This window comes from Notolepis coatsorum (assembly GCF_963971535.1).
Source record: "Notolepis coatsorum genome assembly, chromosome: 18".
In the NCBI taxonomy this organism is placed as follows: domain Eukaryota; kingdom Metazoa; phylum Chordata; class Actinopteri; order Aulopiformes; family Paralepididae; genus Notolepis; species Notolepis coatsorum.
In genome coordinates, this window is record NC_140182.1 from 90660201 (window position 1) to 90681959 (window position 21759).

The 21759-nt window shown below is 43.4% G+C and overlaps 1 protein-coding gene across 2 annotated transcripts in view; it reads right to left on the minus strand.

The window, feature by feature from the left end:
• LOC311244687 (uncharacterized protein) overlaps window positions 1-21759 on the minus strand; it is a 69946-nt gene that overhangs the window by 26927 nt on the left and 21260 nt on the right. Inside the window, exons 6-8 of one of the 2 annotated variants that reach the window (XM_084334325.1) lie at window positions 7296-7421; window positions 6650-6819; window positions 3972-4007 (exon numbers count right to left, since the gene is read on the minus strand). In XM_084334325.1, the coding sequence (XP_084190451.1) occupies window positions 3972-4007; window positions 6650-6819; window positions 7296-7421 (332 nt within the window). The remainder of the gene's footprint in view (window positions 1-3971; window positions 4008-6649; window positions 6820-7295; window positions 7422-21759) is intronic. The other variant, XM_084334326.1, reaches the window with a different exon arrangement.

A 21759-nucleotide genomic window follows, 5' to 3' on the forward strand; every position in this document is an offset into this window, starting at 1 on the left:
CGCACCGGTAGTCTCGCGAGAGGTGCAAAAATGGTCTGTAGAATCAGAGGGCACACTCCAAGCTGCACTTGAATGTACAGACTGGGGGGTGTTCCGCGATAACACAGATAACATTAATGACTACACGGAGACAGTGCTGGACTTTGTTTGTACTTTGGTGGAAGAAACAATCCCCACTACCACAATTAGAGTTTACCCAAACCAAAAGCCCTGGGTAGACAAATCCGTCCGTGAGGCTCTGAAAGCGCGCACCTCAGCATACAACGCCGGGCTTGTGGCAGGCAACATGAATGACCACAAGGTGGCGAGATACAACGTCAGGAGAGTAGTAATAGAAGTAAAAAGGCGCTACAGGGATAAAATGTAACTCGAATATGAACAGGCTGACTCTAGAGCTATGTGGCAGGGCCTCAGAACGATGACAGATTACAAAGGCACCTCCCTCAAGCTGAACAGTGACATCTCCTTAGCAAATGATCTCAATACCTTCTATGCGATGTTTGAGGCTGGGAACAACAACACCAGCCTACAAGCCACTGCAATGGAGGGGGGGGGGGGCTGCTGATGGAGACTCAGTGTTCAGGCTAACAGAACATGAGGTGAGGAGGACCTTTAAGAAAGTGAATATCAGGAAGGCAGCAGGACCCCGGCCGCGTCCTAAAAGTCTGTGCCGACCAACTGGCCCCGGTATTCACTGACATATTTAACAGGTCCTTGGAACAGGCTGTCATCCCCACCTGTCTGAAGAAGTCCACTATTATCCCTGTACCGAAAAAATCCAAGCCTGCTTGCCTCAACGACTACTGCCCTGTAGCTCTCACTGCCATAGCCATGAAGTGCTTTGAGAAGCTAGTAAAGGGCTACATCTGCTCCTCCCTGCCCATCAACCTGGACCCCCTGCAATTTGCATACCGCCCCAATAGGTCCACGGAGGACTTGGACTTCCTGACGGGCAGACCCCAGGTGGTGAGAGCAGGCAACTGCACCTTCTCATCCATCACTCTCAACATAGGGGCCCCCCAGGGCTGTGTTCTGAGTCCCCTCCTCTACTCCCTGTACACACATGACTGTGTGGCACAGCGGAACAACAACACAATCATCAAATTTGCTGACGACACAGTATTGGTGGGCCTGATCTCTGCAAACGACGAGAGGGCCTACCTGGAAGAGGTCAAGGTCCTAGCGGGATGGTGTCAAGAGAACAGCCTCTCCCTGAACGTCAGCAAAACAAAGGAGATGATTGTGGACTTTAGGAGGTCGGGGGTCAGGGACTACAGCCCCCTCAGCATCGACGGGGCACCGGTTGAGAGTGTGAACAGTTTTAAGTACCTCGGAGTCCACATATCCGAGGACTTGACATGGACCACACACATTGACAGTGTTGTGAAGAAGACACAACAACGCCTCTACTTCCTCAGGCGCCTAAGGAAGTTCCAAGTCAGTCAGAAGATCCTTAAGAACTTCTACTCATGTACAATAGAGAGCATCCTGACTGGCAATATCACCTCCTGGTTTGGGAATAGCACTGCACAAGACCGTAGCAGACTACAGAGAGTGGCCCGTTCAGCCGAATGCACAATTGGAGGGGGGCTTCCCACTCTCCAGAACATTTACAACAAGCGGTGCATGGGTAAGGCTAAGAGAATTATCAAAGACTCCAGCCACCCAAACAACTGCCTCTTTGAACTGCTGCGGTCAGGCAAGCGATACCTCATGGCAAGCACAGAAAGACTCAGAAGAAGCTTCTATCCCCAGGCCATCAGGATGCTCAACAAACAATAACACTATGTAACAACCATCAAATGCACTCACAGCACACACATCCACACGCACACACTCACTTTAAACAAACAACTCACTGCAGCACCCACTTTACACAGCGCATAGTCTACATACAGCTACAATCATTCCTTGAACACAACAACATCCATGATAAATTCCAATCTGGCTTTAAACCACGACACAGCACTGAAACGGCCCTCCTCTGTGTCTTAAACGACCTGATTTCAGCTGCTGATGCAGGTAACTCATCCCTACTACTACTCATGGACCTCACAGCCGCCTTTGATACGGTAGATCACCACATCCTCTTAGCTCACCTCGAGCATTACGTAGCCCTTAGGGGCCCTGTCTTAGACTGGTTCCGGTCCTACTTAAGTAATAGGACCTTCTCTGTCCAACTTGGTGACTCACTTCCTCTGTGGCCCCCCTCACCTGCGGGGTGCCCCAAGGCTCGATATTGGGTCCCACTCTCTTCCTCCTATATATACTCCCCCTAGGCCAGGTCTTGGCAAAACATAACATCTTATTCCATTGCTTCGCCGATGACGTGCAGGTCTACCTCCCCTTAAAACCCACCCAAGGGAAAACATCAATAACACCACTACTTGACTGCCTGGCAGAAATCAAGTGCTGGATGTCTGAAAACTCCCTGACATTAAATGAAGGGAAAACCGAGGTCATTGTTTTTAATAGTGCCCCCCCCGACCCCCCTCATTGACGCACTTGGTCCCCTGGGTCCAAACCTCTCCACCTCTGTCAGGAACCTCGGGGTCATCTTCGACAGCAATTTTAAATTTGACAAACAGGTCAGCGTCGTAGTCAAAAACAGTTTTTACCACCTTAGACTCCTGGCGAAGACAAAGGCATACCTCTCCCAAAGTAACCTAGACGGTGATACATGCCTTTGTCACCACTCGCCTCGACTACTGCAATGCCCTTTACACGGGCATCGACAAATCCTTGCTTCGCCGCCTGCAACTGGTGCAGAATGCAGGCGCGCGCCTCCTCACCAAAACAAAAAAACATGAACATATCAGCCCAGTTTTGGCCTCGCTCCACTGGCTGCCTGTCCGCTTTAGGATCGATTTTAAATTAGCCCTAAATGTTTTTAAATCACTAAATGGCACGGCTCCTCCCTATCTGTCCGAACTCCTGCACCGCCACACCCCCCACCGATCCCTCAGATCAGCTGACCAGCTGCTACTGGTGGTGCCTAGAACTAGGCTCAAGACTAGGGGAGACAGAGCTTTCTCCACCGCAGCGCCTAGACTGTGGAACAGCCTCCCCCTCAGCGTATGGACCGCCCAGATCCTGGAGGCTTTTAAATCACTTTTAAAAACCTACCTTTTCTCCTTGGCCTTCCCCCCCACTTAATCACCACTAGACCCCTGGCCCTTCTATCCTCTTTGTTTTACTGTGTCCTACCTGTTTTTATTACTTTCATTGCTTTACTATGTTTTTAATCTTATATCTTGCATCATATTATTTTGTTTTTATTACTTTCATTGCTTTATTATGTTTTTAATCTTATATCTTGCATCTCATTATTTTGTTTTTATCAACCTGCCTGTGAAGCACTTTGGTGCCAGCTGCCGCTGCCTGGAAATGTGCTATATAAATAAAATTGACTTGACTTGACTTTAGAACACCTAAACACTTTATATTTATTGGTAAAGAATTTGCACTACAACCCATACCTCATTACACCTTACTGTAAATTGTACCTAAATTGTACCTCATCCCATTTCTGCTTTGCACTATATAGTATATTGTATAGTATATTGTATGGTAACTCAGTTACTTCTACTCTGCATTGAACATTGTACATATGTACATACTGAACACTTGTGTCTACGTATGTGACTTCTATTTTATACTTGCTATACTTATTTTATTTTATACTTATCTATTTTTGTCTAGCACAGTCTCTGGAGTGTAACAGAAAGAAGCATTTTGTATAAAAGTATTCTGTACTTCTGTATGACAACTAATAAAGAAACTTGAACTTGAACTCTTCATCCATTCCTCCACTTTTGACATTTTGCAGTTACAGCAATTTCTCAATACAAATTCATGTGTTCCTTCCAAGACGGCAACCGGCATCTGTAACTCGCCGCCCACTTCACATTCTCCATATCAGTGAAAATATGACAGTAAAGTAGCAGTCTTACTGTAGCAGAGAAACTTACCAAGCTCTCTGTTTTGGCCATGAACCTCTTCATGTCCTAGAGAATAAGATAGAATAAAATATCAAGATCAAACTAGAAATACTGCCTCGCAGTTGTATGCCCCCGCCAGCCAGAAGCCAGTGGAGAATTTAAGAGTAGTGGGCAGGGAAAACATAGGCCAATAAAGGCCGATCTCCCTGTGAGTTATTACGACAAACGGTTCTCAATATACGAAAGGGGCGGGGCTTAAGTGTGGGGTTGGGCACACAGACCAATGTAAATTACTTACTTACGCCTGCTACCCCTTCTGGGGCATAGGCTGTCAACAAGTGATCTCCAGGCATCGGTCTTGAGCCGTTCTCTCCAGTTGGTTCCAGGTCATCTTCATGGTCTTGGGGTCTGCCTCCAGGTATCTGCACCAGGCGTTTCTTGGGCGACCCCTTTTCCGCTTGCCCTGCGGGTTCCATGTTAGGGCGTGTCTGGTGATGATGGTACTTGCGGGCTTTCGCATGGTGTGGCCTATCCAGCGCCATCTGCGTTTCTTAATTTCTGCGGGCAGCTGGTTTGTTCTCTGCCAGAGTTCGCAGTTGCTGATGGTGTCTGGCCATAGGATGTGGATGATCCTCCGCAGGCAGCTGTTAATGAAGACCTGCACTTTCCTGATGGTTGCAGCTGTAGTTCTCCATGTCTCTGCTCAGTATAGTATGACTGCCTTGACGTTGGAAGTCAGTTCTTTTGAGCACCAGATGTTCCGTAATTGCACGAATGCTGTATGTGCTTTCCTTATTCGTGCTCCAACGTCAGCATCTGTGCCGCCCCCCTGCTTGTCGATAACACTGCCAAGGTAGGTAAAGGCTTCAACTCCTTCCAAAGCCTCGCCATCCAGCATGATTGCGTTGGGTGTCGTTTGCTGCATTGGTCTTGAGGATCTTAGTCTTGCCTTTGTGGATGTTGAGTACCACTTGCGCGGAAGTGGATGCCACATTGTTGGTCTTCTCCTGTATGCGTTGTTGGGTGTGCCACAGTAGTGCCAAATTGTCAGCATCCCGTACCTTCTCTGTGCTGTGGAGGTCTTCATTATCCAGTCAATGGCCAGCAGGAAGAGGAAGGGCGAGAGCAGACAACCTTGTCTAACCCCGGTCCTCAATTTGCGCAATTTGCTAAGGTCGCCTTTCTTTGGGATCTTGATGAGGTAGCCCTCTTTCCAATCTCCTGGAACTTCTTCTTCCTACCATATCTTCATGGAGAGGACATAAGGAGGCGTGGCTTAAGTGTGGGGGTGTAGTTGACCTAGACCAATGAGAGTAGTAGTCTGTGTACGGAGTTCATTGACAACTCCCATAAGTCCCACATGAGTCCAAGTGGACGTTTGTGCCAGATTTGAAGATATTCCCGCCAGACGTTCCTGATAGCACATTCGCAAGAGAATGGACCTGTCTCAAAACCCTGCCCCTTTTCTTGATCCTCCAATCACAACTGTCGCTTACCTCGGACAAACTTGGTTTGTCCGAGGTAAGCGACAGTTGTGATTGGAGGATCAAGAAAAGGGGCAGGGTTTTGAGACAGGTCCATTGGATGGACCTGAGGTCACAGTGACCTTGACCTTTGACCACCAAAATCTATTCAGTTGATCCTCGAGTCCTAGTGGATGTTTGTGACAACATTTAAGAAATTCCCTCAAGGCGTTCCTGAGATACTGTGTTCACGAGAGAGAATGGGACAGACGGACGGACCAACGGACAACAAGAAAACATAATGTCTCTGGCCACAGCTGCACCGCGCTGATGCATAAAAACTGGCAGGTGATGCAGATAAAACTAAAAGAAAAAAAAGATCACAATATTCTATGGCTATTTTCAATATTTAGAAATATCACAATATCCATTTTTGGTATGTAAACCCACATGTTAAAATAGTCCAATTGATATCTGCATTGGATTGCAGGGTAATAGGAAGTGTGATACAGTATCAAAACTAGAAACGTGAGCTCAGTAGAGTGCAAATCTCCAACAGGCGGTGGCCACACTTTTCTTCTCTAGTAGCCTACATGTTAGGAGGCTGGGGCTTAAGTGTAGAGGGTGGGGCAAACATAGACCAATGAAAGCAGATCTCCCCGTATTATTCCTATTGCACTATTACACACTACTACACTATGACACTTTTACACACTATTATACTATTAAACTACTGCACTATTACACTAGCACACTAGTACATACCGACACTAGCTCACTATTACACTTTCACACTATTACACTACACTAGCATTACACACTAGCGAATCAGTGTAGTACCACCCTTGTGTTAAAAAGGTGTAACTTTTCCTGAATATGTATTTCAATGGACAATGACGGAAATTAATCAAATAAAATACTTGTCATTGACCGATGTGAAAAAAATATTCCAGCATTCACATCTCTCGCCATGTAGTTGGCGAGATTAGCTCCGGATAGACAAGACACACACACAGACACTCAGCCAAATGAATGCCACCTGGTGGAGATAATGAAACTGTCATTTCAATTGGCATTCTCAAATATCTGATCAATCATTTGGTGAGAAATCTGACTTAATTAAAAAAAAAATCTATTTTAGACAATACAATTCTGTATCCCAATTCATGATGCCAAAACCCACACAGGACACAATAAGGAAATACAAATAAATGTGAGCTGATCCTCAGTAGAGTAAGGACTTACTTCTCTGCTGGAGCTGCTGGTAGGAGTAGCCCCTGTTCGGGGAATAGCTCCTATTGCTGCTGTTGGATCCAGGTCGGCTGAGCATGGACGGCTGGTTCTCCCTCTTGATGGGGGAGCGGTCCCGTACCCCGGTATAAGGCTCCCTCTGCCTGTATTCGTCATGGTCCTCCCTGGCAACAATAATAACACATTCCAGAACTGGTCCAATCTTCTCCATAGTACCTGGCTCGTCATAGCTCTATACATGGTGCGAGCTTGGTGAATTAACTGAAGACAAATGAGGATTGTACGGCCAGTGGGATTTGAAATTGATGCAGAATCAATAAAGGCAGTGGCACGCAACTCTCTTAATTGTCACTTTAGTGGGCAAGATTTTTTTATTGCGTTTACCATGCAAAATGTGTAGTTTATTTTGTGTTAAATTCAAGGATGGGGCTGAATCCAATGGCAAAAGCCAAGTGGCAAATTCCCCCGAATAATGAGCCCGGCTATCATGCTATTTACACTCTTAATTAACACACACCTTCATTTCTGAAACAAACCATAACTTCTGAGAACCACTAGTCACTAGTCTAGTGATTTCAAGCCCTTGATGCCAGTGGGGTTGGAACAAAATGTGTACATTTACTGTGTTAAAAAAGCATACCCTTGGCCTATGTATCCAGGGGCCTGCATCGTCTGGTCTCCTCTGCCTGAGGCGGCTGGAGACATGGACCTCACGGGAGGGTCTAATCCTCTGCTAGTGAGAAAGGGGTCCGCCTTACCACCACTCCTGAAAAAACACAAGTAAATAAATAAATAAATAATAATGATGATACAGAGATAAGAGCGTAAAACAAGGACACACATTTGTGAGGAACAAATTGTAAAGCGCTTTGGATAAAAGCACTATATAAATGCAGCCATTACCATAGATGCAAAGCATTCTTGTATATATTGAACTGGTCTCCCATGGCTAAGTGTGAGTGACTGAATGAATGAACGAGTGAGTGAGTGAATGAACGAGTGAGTGAGTGAGTGAGTGAGTGAGTGAGTGAGTGAGTGAGTGAGTGAGTGAGTGAGTGAGTGAGTGAGTGAGTGAGTGAGTGAGTGAGTGAGTGAGTGAGTGAGTGAGTGAGTGAGTGAGTTGACATTGCCGGTAGGGCTGGGCGATATGGCCAAAAATGTTATCACGATATAATTTTTCATATCGTTCGATATCGATAATTAATATTATCTATATTTCTATTAGTATTTCTTTTCTTATTATTATTTAAACAACAAATGTATGTTTATTTTGCAGCAATTCTTTGTCGTTGCCTTTAGTGTTACAGCCCCGCCTCACACTCCAGTTCTCAGGCTGCAGCTGGTTTGAAAGCAAAAGTACCATGTGCACCATGACTTGCGACTGGAGACTAGCTCTGCTAGCACACATAGCCTACCGTGTACAGACAGTTTCAAACTGTATTTTAAATTAGAAAGCAAACTAAATAAATGGACAAGAGACAAATTAATCTCAATTTGGTCAGTATTGTCATTTGGACAAGCAAAGCCATTACTTTAAGTTGCAGGCAAGAAAGACAAGTCTGTCCACTGTCTCTGGTTTTAAAGCTGCCCTGTTGCAGGTCACAATACAAATAATAAAAAATAATTTAAAGAGAGAAAAAAAGTCGATATTTTTATTATCGATTATTAAAATATATTGCGATAATTATCGTTATGGTTTTATCGCCCAGCACTAATTGCCGGTCATAAGAGGTGCTTTACATTTAAAAATCCTAAGACACTACAGATCATAAACCTTTTAGGAACACCCGAATAAGAATCACCATGTTTCAAACCTTTATTTAAACTTGAAAGGCTTCCTGCAGGTGTGGGCTGATGATGGATTTCACTGAGGTGGTTTAACCCCTTAAGCCCGGAGCCCTATTTTCTGAAAATCCGCCTTAAATTGTGATGAAAAGGAGAATTCAACACCATCCAGCCGTCACTGCTAGCGGAGAAGCTCTCTGCGATGCAGCTGGAGCACGGCTTGGTGGCCTGGATCAAGGACTACCTCACTGAGAGGCCACAGTACGTCAGACTAAAGGACAGTCAGTCTGACGTACTGGTGAGCAACACCGGCGCCCCCCAGGGAACTGTGCTGTCACCCTTCCTCTTCACCCTCTACACCTCAGACTTCTGCCACAACTCCAGCGGGTGCCACCTGCAGAAGTTCTCAGACGACTCCTCCATCGTAAGCTACATCACCGACGATGATGAGGAGGAGTACAGAGCCCTGGTGGAGAGCTTCGTGGGGTGGAGCGACAGCAACCACCTCCAACTCAACACCAGTAAGACCAAGGAGCTGGTGGTGGACTTCCGGAGGGGCAAGAAGAGGCCCCCCCCGATTCCCATCTCCATCCGAGGGGTGGATGTGGAGATGGTGGACTCATACAAGTTCCTTGGGGTACACCTGAACAATAAACTGGACTGGTCGGACAACACAGAGGCCCTCTACAGGAAGGGACAGAGCAGGCTGTTCTTCCTGAGGAGACTCAGGTCCTTCAATGTGTGCAACAAACTGCTGCAGTCTTTATACCAGTCTGTTGTGGCCAGCATCCTCTTCTATGCTGTGGCATGCTGGGGAGGCTACATCAACTCAAGGGACACCAACAAGCTCAACAAGCTGGTGAGGAAGGCTAGCTCCGTGGTGGGAGTCGAGCTACCTAGACTTGAGGTGATGGTAGAGAGGGGGATGATAAGGAAGCTGGATGCCATCATGGAGAACCCCTACCACCCCCTCTACGACGAGCTAGTCAAGATGAGAAGCTCGTTCAGCCACAGACTCACCCCCCCCCGACACTCAACTAACCGCCTCGGACAGTCCTTCATACCAGCGGCCATCAGGCTCCACAACAGTGGGCAGCGACTAGCAGCCTCCAGGCCCCACAACAGGGGGCAGCGACAGCTACCAGACATTGACCTGGGACTTATAGGAACCCAAGGGGGACAAAGTAGACTACCCTGGTACTTTGATTAATGTATACTCAGTAGATAGTAAATTATAACACTACCTCATGCATACTGCACCTTATGTGACACTGTGAATAATGTGAATATTCCTCAGCTAGTCAGATAGTAAATTATATTGACCATATTGATCAAATTGTTTACACTGCCTGTGTTGTCTTTTACTACCTGTATACTGTGTTGTTTTACTACCTGTACCCCTCCCCCCCCCCCATGCTGCTATGATGCCTGAATTTCCCCAAGGGGATCAATAAAGGAATATCTTATCTTATCTTAATATGAATTATGATTTTTCTTTGCATCTTTGACAGTGAATAACACCATGCTAAAAATGACCAGACATGAAAAACTGCCACTGATCTCGTTCAGTACCTTCTTGAGATCATGTGTACAAGAAATCTAAGGAAATTAATAAAGGGAAGATGATTAAACAGAAGGTTTTGTAGATACAGTACTGAATTCTCCCATCCGGACCAATGCAATTTGAAATATTATTATAGAATATAGAATAACAGGCTTATAAATTACCTTATTATAGCCAATTCGCACATTTATAGATTGTGCCAAATCTTATATTTAAAATGCCTGAGTTCAAATTTGGATTTAGTATCACCAGGCGTGCATAAGAACAGATAATGAAATCGACTGTATGTACAGTAGCTTTTTAATTTTTGCCAGGGTGCCACCATTTTGAAACTAATTTCAAATCCGATTGTTGCTACATGCTAGAAATAGGGGAAACAAACTAACTGCGCTCCCATATATGCCAATAACATTACGTTTTGTGGTTTATTATCCAGAGTAATAAGATATATTAAAAAATGCATACAGAAGTAATTAGCTTGAAGCCCCATAGAGGCCTTTGGGAAGTGTCATGCGGAAAAATTCCTGACGTAAAACTTTTCCAAAATGGTCGACTTTCGCGACCAAAACAATAGAAAAACGAAAACGAAAAACGATCTAATAACACTTTAACCTATTGGTAAACTAATTTATTGATAATATACATTATAACTGCTGTTGTGACATGGTTATGATGTTTATACTTGAATACGTTTGAAAAATAAAATTATACTTTTGTCAGACAGTAGACAGATTGATTTATAATGATGTCATTTGCGGTCCGGCCCCAGACCGCACGGATGGAAGAGGTTAAGCTTTAACACAGAGTTGCCAGACTTGAGCCTGCAAATCAGGGAATTTGCTCCATCTCCAAACAGCACTGTTGTGCCGACTAGGACATCCAGTTGAATTACATTTACCTTGACAGATAGTTGAGACAATGAGAGCCACAAGTTACATAGTGCAGCTACGACAGCTCCCTTGACATAATTCCCAGGTCATAAGCTTGGAGCTTATGTTAAGGGCAATGCAGGCCTGAACACACGTCAGGTAAACCTTCATCAGGGTGAAGCAGTGATTCTGTCAGCTTTAGGGAGCTAGGATGAGTTCATTGACTGGTTGGAAGGGACCAAGTGTGATGCAACTTCATGCTCAATTGGGGGAAAGATGGCATAGCCGTCTGGCTGTTGTCCAAGGGGCTGCAAAGCTCTGCTCTTCAAATATGGATGATCCACATGTTGACGATCTTATGGAGCTCGGGATATAAAGGGTAAGGTTGCAGTCGCAAATTGGGCCCCCCACTACTATCTCTAGTGGCAGAATAACAGAGGTGTATGAGGCCATGTCCAGACGAAAACGATTTTGATCTTTTTAGTTTTCATTTATGTAAAAAAAAGTCTTCCGTAAAAACGAAATAGTCTTAAGAAATAAGTACATGCCACAAATGTACAAAATAAATGTCTTTCCTGTTTTAGACGCCGCTCTTTTATTTTGAAACCCCCCGACCGGAAGTGTTATCGTTGTTTGTTGCTAGCAGAATAACTTTTGTCGTCCGGTTCTGTGCTTTTGAGCTAACGTTACGTAACGCTAGTTTCCAAAGGAGATGAGAGAGAGAGAGACCGCGGCTCACATGCGCAAAATGCAGCTACAGCCTACAGGCAATCGATGAGGAGGATTTTAATCGGCAGGAGAGAGAGAACGTGTCAAAGCCGTATATAATATGGTGCGCGCAGCTCAAACTACCTGGCTGTTGTATTAAATTAATTGATTGATGTTTAACTTGTCCCGGTGTCCAGTCCTTTCGACTAGCAAACATTGTCTGTATTTAATGTTACCTCAGGATACCACTGTCTTATTGTAGCAAAAGTTGTCTGTATTTAACGTTACCTCAGGATACCACTGTCTATTGTATTTAGTTGGTTAGCTATTTAGCTAATGTTGATAGCATCAACGCTAGCTGGCTGGCTACAGCTCAACACCAGCCATGGGAATACTATTTACTAAATAATGGAGGCTTTTTAATCATCAAAGTAAGAGGATTTGTCATGATCAACTGAAGGCGTATGCTATGGAACAGTATGTGCTTGGCTACTACTTGGGTTTTCAGAAAAAGGCCCGCTATGTGACGCTAATCTCTAGCTAGTATCGTGTATTTCATCACAGTAGCCTCCTGGTGTTTAATAAACATATCGCGTCATCGGTTCAGGAAAATGCGCATAATTTGTAAAGACGGCGACGCAAGGGGGGGGGGGGGGGGGGGGAGTCTTCAGATTTTCCCACTCTGGGACCCGGTTTCAGAAAATAGCGTCTTCAGGCTCCCAGAACACAGTTCCGTGTGGATGAAAAGTGCATACGATCAAATACTTTGACTGATATGACCGAAATCGGTTTTGTCTGGACATGGCCTGAGACTAGGACCAATCAATCTTGACCACCGTCAGGGATCAACAGCAGATTATACTGGACAAACCTTGAGCAGATAATTTATTGCTTTCCTTGAATTTGTACCTAAACCTGCAGGAACCCAATGGTTGAGCCAGTACTACCCATTCATAGGTCAATAGAATAGTGGATCCCAATACTTCCCCAATCAAACCTCTCAAACTTAAAACAATGATTTTCTAAATCAAGCTTCCAACTGTACATTAGGCTACAGGTAGCCTTAATGGTACTATAATGGTAGCAGAAAATAGTCCATTCAAAGTAAAGTGTAGCCAAATGTAAGTGACAGAAATATTGTGGGTGTTGTGTGTATATTATTAGATGCTATGATCACTGTGCTGTGGGTTTACACAGTTGGCCAAGCTGCAACGCTGCATTCACTGTCCACACACTGACGCTCTTGTTAAGAACTAATAATAAACAACACAAAATACTGGCCTACAATTTCTCCAACACCTGAACAGTTTTGGCTTAGATTCATGGTGTCACACATAATTATAATAATAAATATAACAACTGTACAAATAATAACTGTAAGCATAGATTAGGCGGTTTAAAAAAAAAACACAAGTAAGTTGGTTTCTACAACAGGCTACAAGGGTCATGGACATTTTATCTAACGTTTGGAACTAGAAAGGGTTGAGAGTAATGGAACATGGTTGTTCTCAGAAAGTCTCTCAGTTTACAACTGTTGCCTTCAACTCTAGGCTACTAATGGGGAGTAAAGTTACAGTCATGCAGGCCCACTGTATTTCTGTAGATGACATTATGCACTGGTGAGCATTGTGTTGTGTAAGTCTCTAATAATAATAAAACATTATTTGTATAGCACCTTTCATACAAAAATTGCAGCTCAAAGTGCTTCACAACAGAAAAAAGACAGGCACAAAATAAGCAGTAAGTGTAGACATATAAAATCAGTTTTTCACATTAGGATCCAACATCCCAATAGGTCCCCTTGTTTATGGTTTGATTCCGTTTTTAACTCATTGGGCGCCATTCACGAGAAAAGTCGAGTTAACTCGCCATCGCTTGAGCGCCAATCACGAGAAAAGTCGGGTTTTAATCGTTATTTCTTTTATTCGCTATTGCCATTCATAATTCATCGGAGCAGCCTGTGCATACTGTTCTGAATGTGTCTGAGCTGGCAGACGGTCAATACCGCCCTCTAACGCCTTCGGCCGCTATTGCACTCCATTTGAAACTATGTAGTTTGTTTTCTGGGCCGAGCTGAGCCGTGCGGGCGGGGTTTAAATACTCCGGCAGGACAAGCACTTACAGCAATGCATCAACTAGCCCCTCCCCCCCCCCCCCCCCCCCCATATCAATGCCGGATAAAGTGGAAGGGACCTCCGCGACCAGTACTTGGAATGGCGATCAGATAATTGGATTCTTTTTTTTGCATTACATCAGAGACAAGGTAAGGACACTATATATCCAATCTTGCGTTGATCTGATATTTTTTTCTCCCGTGATCGAAGCTGTCTGTGTGGACTGTGCGTGTGCTGTTTACCGTTGGTGGCGGGGGGGGCGCCCCGCTCCAAGCCCCATTTCATGGGTGCATGAGGAGACATAATAACGATAATCTAGCGTTATTTTCAGAACGATTCATAAATCAAGCTACAAATGGCACGATTTTTAAGGAAATACATTGAAGCGCGGTTTGCTCGAGTTTCTTGAGATTAGACAGAATGCTCTGGAAATATACTCATATTCATCACGGTATAAAACGGAAATGTATGTATGAAAAAATTATCAGTTTTGTGCATGTTGACTGGAAGAAACTCACTGACAATCGACAGGTGTATTAGATCCATAGCTATAATATTTCATATAGTTTTAGCACTCGCAAGTTTGGCTTTCTCCCCATTGAACAAAGTGATGGCATTCTACCCAGAAGGTAAACAACGACCCCTAGCGCTGAATGAGTTAAAAATGGACAATAATAAAGAGTCAGAGTAAAATAGTGCAACAGTGCAGTGCAATAAAAAGTCTAATGGAATGGCCAAAGTAAAATGATGCAAAGTGCAGTGCAATAAAATAGTTCTGAATAAAAGAGTAAAATAGAATGGACAGAGTGAAATAGTGCAATCTACAGTACAATCAGCAGCGACGTATAAGGCTATGGTGAAGAGAGCTTCGCTTCGCTTAGCAATGACTTACGACTGCAAATGATGATACAAATTGTAATAAATAAATAAAAGCTGCACCTGTGGTAACTGTGTGAACAATACATTTAGACTTGGCTTCTAATAGAGACTGGCCTTTATTTGTCAAAATGTGTAGCTAATAAAAAGGACTCGGTTTAATTTGGACTCCGCCCTTAAATAAAAATTTACGGCACACTGTAAAGGGACCTTTCTATGCCAGTTTCAGTTTCACATGGTGTGGTCAACAGCCAACCACAGCCTTAACTTCAACAGATCTTAGTAAATCATCCATTTTAATATATAGCTGTTTTTAGTGATAGTGATTTTACCACTGTTATTTTTGTTCGTTACTGGTAGAGTAATAATGGTAATCATACAGTATAGGCGTTATTAAAGCTTAAACAATGATTAAAGGACCTCATGTAAGGAATAATGTAAAGCACACTGGCCATTATTGCAAAATGAATCCCAACAGGGTGATTAAATAGAGTAAAATGTATTACAATTTACAAACCTTCTGCAAACAGTCCATCAGAAATGTAACTGTTGCCGTAACACTAGCAACATAAATAAATGCTCGACAGTGGTCCATTATTTTCCACAGCGGAAATAGCAGACCATAGAATGCATAGAATGCGCTCAGTGACCAATCAGAAGCCACTATTGAATTAATCTATTACATGTTACACTGCTTCAGTACTTCAGATGGAGACGGAGAACCATTTAAGTACGTTTGATGTTTTCAGAGGAACAATGTTTTCAAACCTTATTATCTAAAGATGGTAAGTTAGAGTAGTGTGTTAATTCATAGTTAAGAGTACTTTCTGGTGATATATCACATTCAAACTCCAAGTGATTTGGATTGATTTTAAAACTGCAAATACATGGACCGTCCAAAGAATTCCAAACAGTCTTATATGGTTCTTCAGTGCAAGGGTTCAATTAGTGGGTCGACAATGAGATCCTGCAACTTTCTAAATACAACAATTGCATTACAAATGTTTCCAATAGTGCCAAGGGCTATTGAGTGTGTACTGGCAGTATTGTTTCGACCAACAAATGACTCTACTTAATACTATTCTCTACTATGAAAACACTGTGGTCCGCCTAACCCGACACACACACTGGAAGCAAAGAGCAGCTCGCGGAGGGGTAGGGATACTATCCACATGGAGGCAGACTCCATTCAGACATACACTGGGAGATTAACTCGCAGCGCCCGCAGAATGCATTCAAAACCCCTCTGCTGTGGCTTCACCACGTGCCTCTCACCTGCCAACAATTCTGTGTCCGCTTGCAGTGTTTCAGGGGTGAGAGGCCAGGCCTAGGTGGCCATTTTGTGGTAGGATCAGTTAGTTTATTTACCAAACGTCATTGTTTTTGTTCCTGGTCCCTGTGATTTGCCTTTACTGAATGCTTGCACATGACATGCTTTAGAACCAACCAGAGGTACAAATGAACCAATGGCACCTGGTCGTCACGACCTCCGACCTCTGCCTGAACTTAGACCACATCCCCAAACAAAGAGCAGGCCTAACAAGGCCTCAAGCTTTTACGACTCAAGACCCGTTTGAAGTAGCAAAGTCCAGCTTTCCATTTGCCAAATAAACTTAATTGCCATCGTTGTAGTACTTCAGTGGTCCCACTAAACTAACAAGACTATGCATAGAAAAACAAGAGCAACAAGCAGGAATTCTATGAGCAGGAATCAAGCAATTATCACGAAAGGTTAAACATTCAACACAAAACACCACTAATCTGTTACCTCTTACTAATGCAGAGAATGGTGTAGTACTCCCTGAGCCCCAAGAGTCAGAGCAAGTAAGCTGTACAACTCTTTACATCTGAAGATGTATTCAAGTGCCTCTTGTAAAACTATGTAAAACAATCCTATAATCTCATCCATATAATCTGCATCTTAGGTCCCCAAAAAAACAAACATCGCCCGTCTGCCCGTGTTTAAAACTAACACAGACCTCAAACAGCCCGAGGTCAATTTTCCAACAGTTTACAAAAACCATTAAACACGACAAGGTTTTAGCCTAGCAAGGTAACTTTGATGGTTCAAAGGGAGAGTGACTCCTAACTAGTTGCACTTCTGGCACTTAACTGAGGCTCCCATTTTGCTCATTATCTGCCATTCATCATCTAAGGTCAAGAGCTCCACAAAGGAGCAGATTGAGCAACCCACCTCTTGAAACTGCCTGCCAAGGTCCCCCCCCCACAGTGAACTCCATTAACACGGTAAGTTCAGTCTATGCATTTGTGTGGGAGCTCTCCAAGGATCACGGAGCAGCCAGCGAGCCGATGCCTCCGTTTTGTGTTAGGGTTGAGGGGGTAGTGAGAGTGGGAGAAGAGCCGTTTGTTTCACGTCTGGGCACTTCCCCACATGGGACACCTTATGCCAGCGAAGAAGACACTCCAAAGACGTCCCACCGTGTTTTCTGCAACCGTGGAGACGACAGAGATGATGCCGTCATCAGCATTGTGACTTAAAAGAGTTGAAACCCAAACCCAAATCTTTGCAAGTCTTCATCGGGTTCTACGGTTAGGACAGTTACTGAAAAAGCCCGAGCGGTCCGATACCGGTACGAAATTAAAATCACGTCATACATAGATCAATAGTCCGTATTAATTAATGTTGCATTTCTTTTTCAAATGTAGCCAAGGGTAAAGACCCTAACCCTATCAAAAAGCAGTGAAATTGTATATTTTATATATAAAGTTTGTTTACCAATGATTTTTAAATAAACAGTGTATAAGTGTATAAATATCTCGGCACATCCCGGCGGAACCCTGATGAATTAGACGCGAAGGAAATGACACCGTCATTCAAGTTTGTAGTCCTAAGAGACTCAGTACTGCATCTACAAAAAACCCTGTAAATAATCTACCCTTTATTCATTTGCTTAGATTTTTTTGTAGACTTGATCTCAAGAAGGTGCTGAATAAGAAAAAGTATTCACATCTGGTCAATGTTAGCACGGTGTTATTCACTGTCAAAGATGAACAAAATAAAATAATAATTTATATCCTCCTTTGGTTCATTACAATTTACTCAAACCTAGTAACAGACACAATATTTCTGACACTGGGAATACATTCCCTGAGATCCATATAGATGTCCCTAGATACCAGGAACATGCAAATGGACCTTGTAGAAGTGGAGCAATCTTCCATTTACTTAGGCTCAGGCTTAAGAGGTTAAACCACTCACACTACATTGAGAAAAGACAGAATGCAATATATACTGTATTTGAATCAACCACAGTAATCCACTACAATCTCCAATAATTTAGACCCATCCCTTCATCAAATTGAGTACCTATATATAGTATGTTTTACTAATTTCTTGCTAAATAATTGTAACTGCTTATGTAAATGTGTCCGTCTCGATGCCGTTTCTTGTCTCGTCTTGCATTGTCGCCATTCCGTTAAACTGTTCTGTGGACCCCATTGGACATAAGCAGGCCAGCTTAATGGGTTACCCAGACAAGACATTCATCTTGTGTGCTCTCTGTGCTTTTTATGTTGCGTCATCCATTTTGTACGAATGCCCAGTAAATCAAATCATCTGCCATAAAAGGATGAAGCTTTACAATGACAGCCACAGAGCCAATTTCACATATGCAGCGAGGACATCATTTTGACAGACAAGACAGGGAGGGCATGGGCCGCTCAAGAGAATCTGAGGAGTGTGTGGTTGAATGGCTGGTGAGGGGAGAGGCCCAGCTGGTTTTCCTGTGGGGGGTTGTCTCTTTGGCCCAGTGAGTAGACACTGGTGCCCTTTGTCCCTGTCTCGGGCCTGGTGCGACTCCGGAGAAGGGGGGCCTTGGCCTGCGAGCTGATTGCCTGCTATACTGGCAGCGCTTAGGCCTTGTAGACACTTCCAGAATATTACATTTTGGAATCGCTTTAGTTTAGTGCTCTTCAAAACTTTGGAGTGACACTGTACACATTAACAAGGTAGACAGCACATCATGGGAATCTTTATAATGGTGCAGTTGGCAATGCAGGCAGAGCTCGAGCTTAAGGACCCCCCCCCCCCCTTGTTGTCCCAGGGCCGATAAAAATAGGATCAGGGTGGATGTCGATTCATTTTGAGAGTTTAAAAAATAAAAACTGATAACGTTACAATGAAAATTATACTGACGTGCACATTTTGTGTAGCACACAGCTCTTATTAAACCACCTTCACAACATAAATATGAACACACACACGTACATTAGCTAGACCCACAAAATCCTGTCAGACGCCTGTCTCCGCTGGTGTTGACTGTCAAGAGTTATACACAATGGCAATGGCAACCCGTGGCAATTATTTTAGCAATGCTGTCAACAACGCAGGTACAGTATAAGAACTGAAATAGAAATCCTCATTGCTTACCAAGTTGAAAACGTCACACACATTTCCCAAAATGTATCAAGTGTGGTTTGATAGCATAGCTTAATAAACTAAAGCCGTTGGCTTATTCTCTAAAAGACAAGTTTATAATTTCTTATAAGTGTTTTCATGCAGTAGGTATGCTTCGATAGTTTCCAAAACTAGGTCTTAGGTGGTTCAAAGTCAAAAGGATTGTGTGGATTTGAGCCAGTTGAGAAAATGTTTCAAAGGTTAATTGTGAATGGGCCATTGATAGCATAGTGTAGAGACCCTGGATTTACCTTCTCTGTGCCGAGCTACAAAAGGAGGGTTCCTGCAGGTTTCAACAAGTTATATTTAAGACTTTTTAAGACCACTCTGAATAGAATTTAATACCTATTTCACAGCCAAACTGGCAAAAAGGTATGAAGGAAAATGACTATGAAAGAAGTAATTCCATACAAATTATTGGGGGTGGGGGGGGGGACTACCCCCTTTGCAGCCTGGACATTTCCGCCAAACACATTTAAAAGTGATACAGAGAAGTTATCGCAACATAGAAATAATTTTCTAATCCAATACATTTTTAAGACCTATCAAAATCATATTCAAGAACTTTTAAAAACATTTTAAGATGCAGCAGGAACCCCATAGAAAGGCAAGACTTAGTAGCAAATGCCTAAACTTTCCCACATTTCCAAAGACGACCCAGTCTAACTGGACACTCGCACCACTACATCTTTAATCTGTACTATAGATTACAGCTGTAGTGGTGCGAGTGTCCAGTTTCTAAAGATTCTATATGTTTACTTGACTATTCTTTAGAATTAGTGATAGCTTCCGTGTCATGTTTTGAAGGGCTGCTTTTTTATGTAGGAATTCTCACAACTGAAGAACCAGTCCAAACTTCGCTGAAACAAATAAAACTCATAAGTCTGATTTAAACTCTTGATTCAATGACATTTTTACAACGCAAGAGCAACACTTCTTGCTACACTTCGAAATCTACCAGGCAAACCATCTCCTACTCATGAGGCATACAGAACACAGAACGCTGCTGCCACTTGCTGGTGAGTTCAAACATTACATGATGCATATGAAGTGCAGCCAGCCACGGCGAAAGAGTCGCTGTGCGACTCCCAATTTAACAATATTGCAGGGATCCAAAAAAGGCAATGATATTTGAGTAAGTATAGTAACTGTACTTCAAATACAATTTAGATAATAATATAGCTGCAGGCAGCAATTAAGGGTCCAAGTACATATGATAATTTAACCCTTGACCACATGGTAAAATAGAGAGGGGAAAAACAACACCACAAAGAAGAAAAAGGACAAGGAGGACGAGATAACTAGGCCAGACAAGGGACAAAGAAACTCTCAGCAGCAATGCGTTGGGCATAAGAGAACAAGCAAACGTTCGCAATAGCTGCAACCTTTATGCGTCACTCCAGTTGACACGTCCCCTTTTAGTCGACTGGCATGAACACACACACTTGACCTCCATGCCCGATTTCAGCCTCCTAGGTCAAAACCTGTGGAGGGTGGGGAAATGTTTGTTGACCGACCGACGACCAACCATAGAGCTGCTGGGCGCAACTAAAAGAAATCTGTGTAATATCAGTCAACATCAGAATATGCATGTCTGTGCATGGCATTTAAAGCAGTCGTTGATACAGTTTGAAATAGTTGTAAAATGTCATATAAGTCATGTAAAGTGAATAGCACTCAGCTTATCTACAGTATGTAGGTATAATTAGTTTCACATGACAGGATAGACAGTGACATTAACTCATTCAGGGCCGAGGCCTTTCCCCATCCTGTTCTAGCCAGGCCAGGTTTCCATTACATATTTTCACTGTGCGTCACCTTGTTTGTAGAGCTATATCTATATTCTATATTATAGCTATTGTTAGATAATCGGGTTCTCAGCCAGTAATCTCTCCGTTTCCCGTGAAGTCTGTGCTGTGTTTATCTCTTACTCATCGTACTGGCTGATACCCTCTCTCTGCCCCGTCACTGCATCCGACTCAGAAGAAAACGACATACTGGAAACGTGATACCTTTTCCTTGATGTTGATGTTTATTCCATAAACATAGCCTCTGTACCAGATGGAAAACAGTTCTGAAAGGTCTTTGAAAGGTCTATTGAATTCCTTAATTCTATTCTGCTATCAGTTTGATGGTGGTTGAGGCCTAGTGGTTAGCCAAAAGCCTTACCCGTTAGCCGAAGCTAGCAATCTCATGGCATTCCCCCTCCCCCACCCTCCGGCTAGGAGGGTGAAGGGGATCTCTGCTGTCTCTCTCTCAAAGTCCCTATGTGTCAGCTTTGCGTCCTAGTCTGACTCAACCCGGAAGAACCCTCAGCTATAAAAGTGTATTTCCCTAGCAACTGCTCTCTCTGACACACTCTAACGTCTCTCCTATCTCTTCCCCATAGCAACGGTTTCTCCCCTCCCTAGCTGACCTAGCTGTTGATATTAACACCTCGGCCGATTACCTTGGCACTATCCCTCGCAGGGCCTGAGTGAAGACACACACTGGCTGTCTCCTCATTTACAGATCTATAGATCTGTCACAGTAGATGTCTGCTGTCATCTACAGATATTTACATTATATACACATATGAAAAACAAGTGCTTCTATCACTATGGATACAATACTATGGACATTTGACAGTAACTATCTTCTGTCCAAGATCCAAAAAATAATGAATTTTTTCATGAATACGTTCACGCGTTCTGCCGTGGTGAATATAAGTATAATTTCGGAATGATCAGGGTTAATTCCTGCGAGGCTGGCTATAGGCCGCAACGTGAATT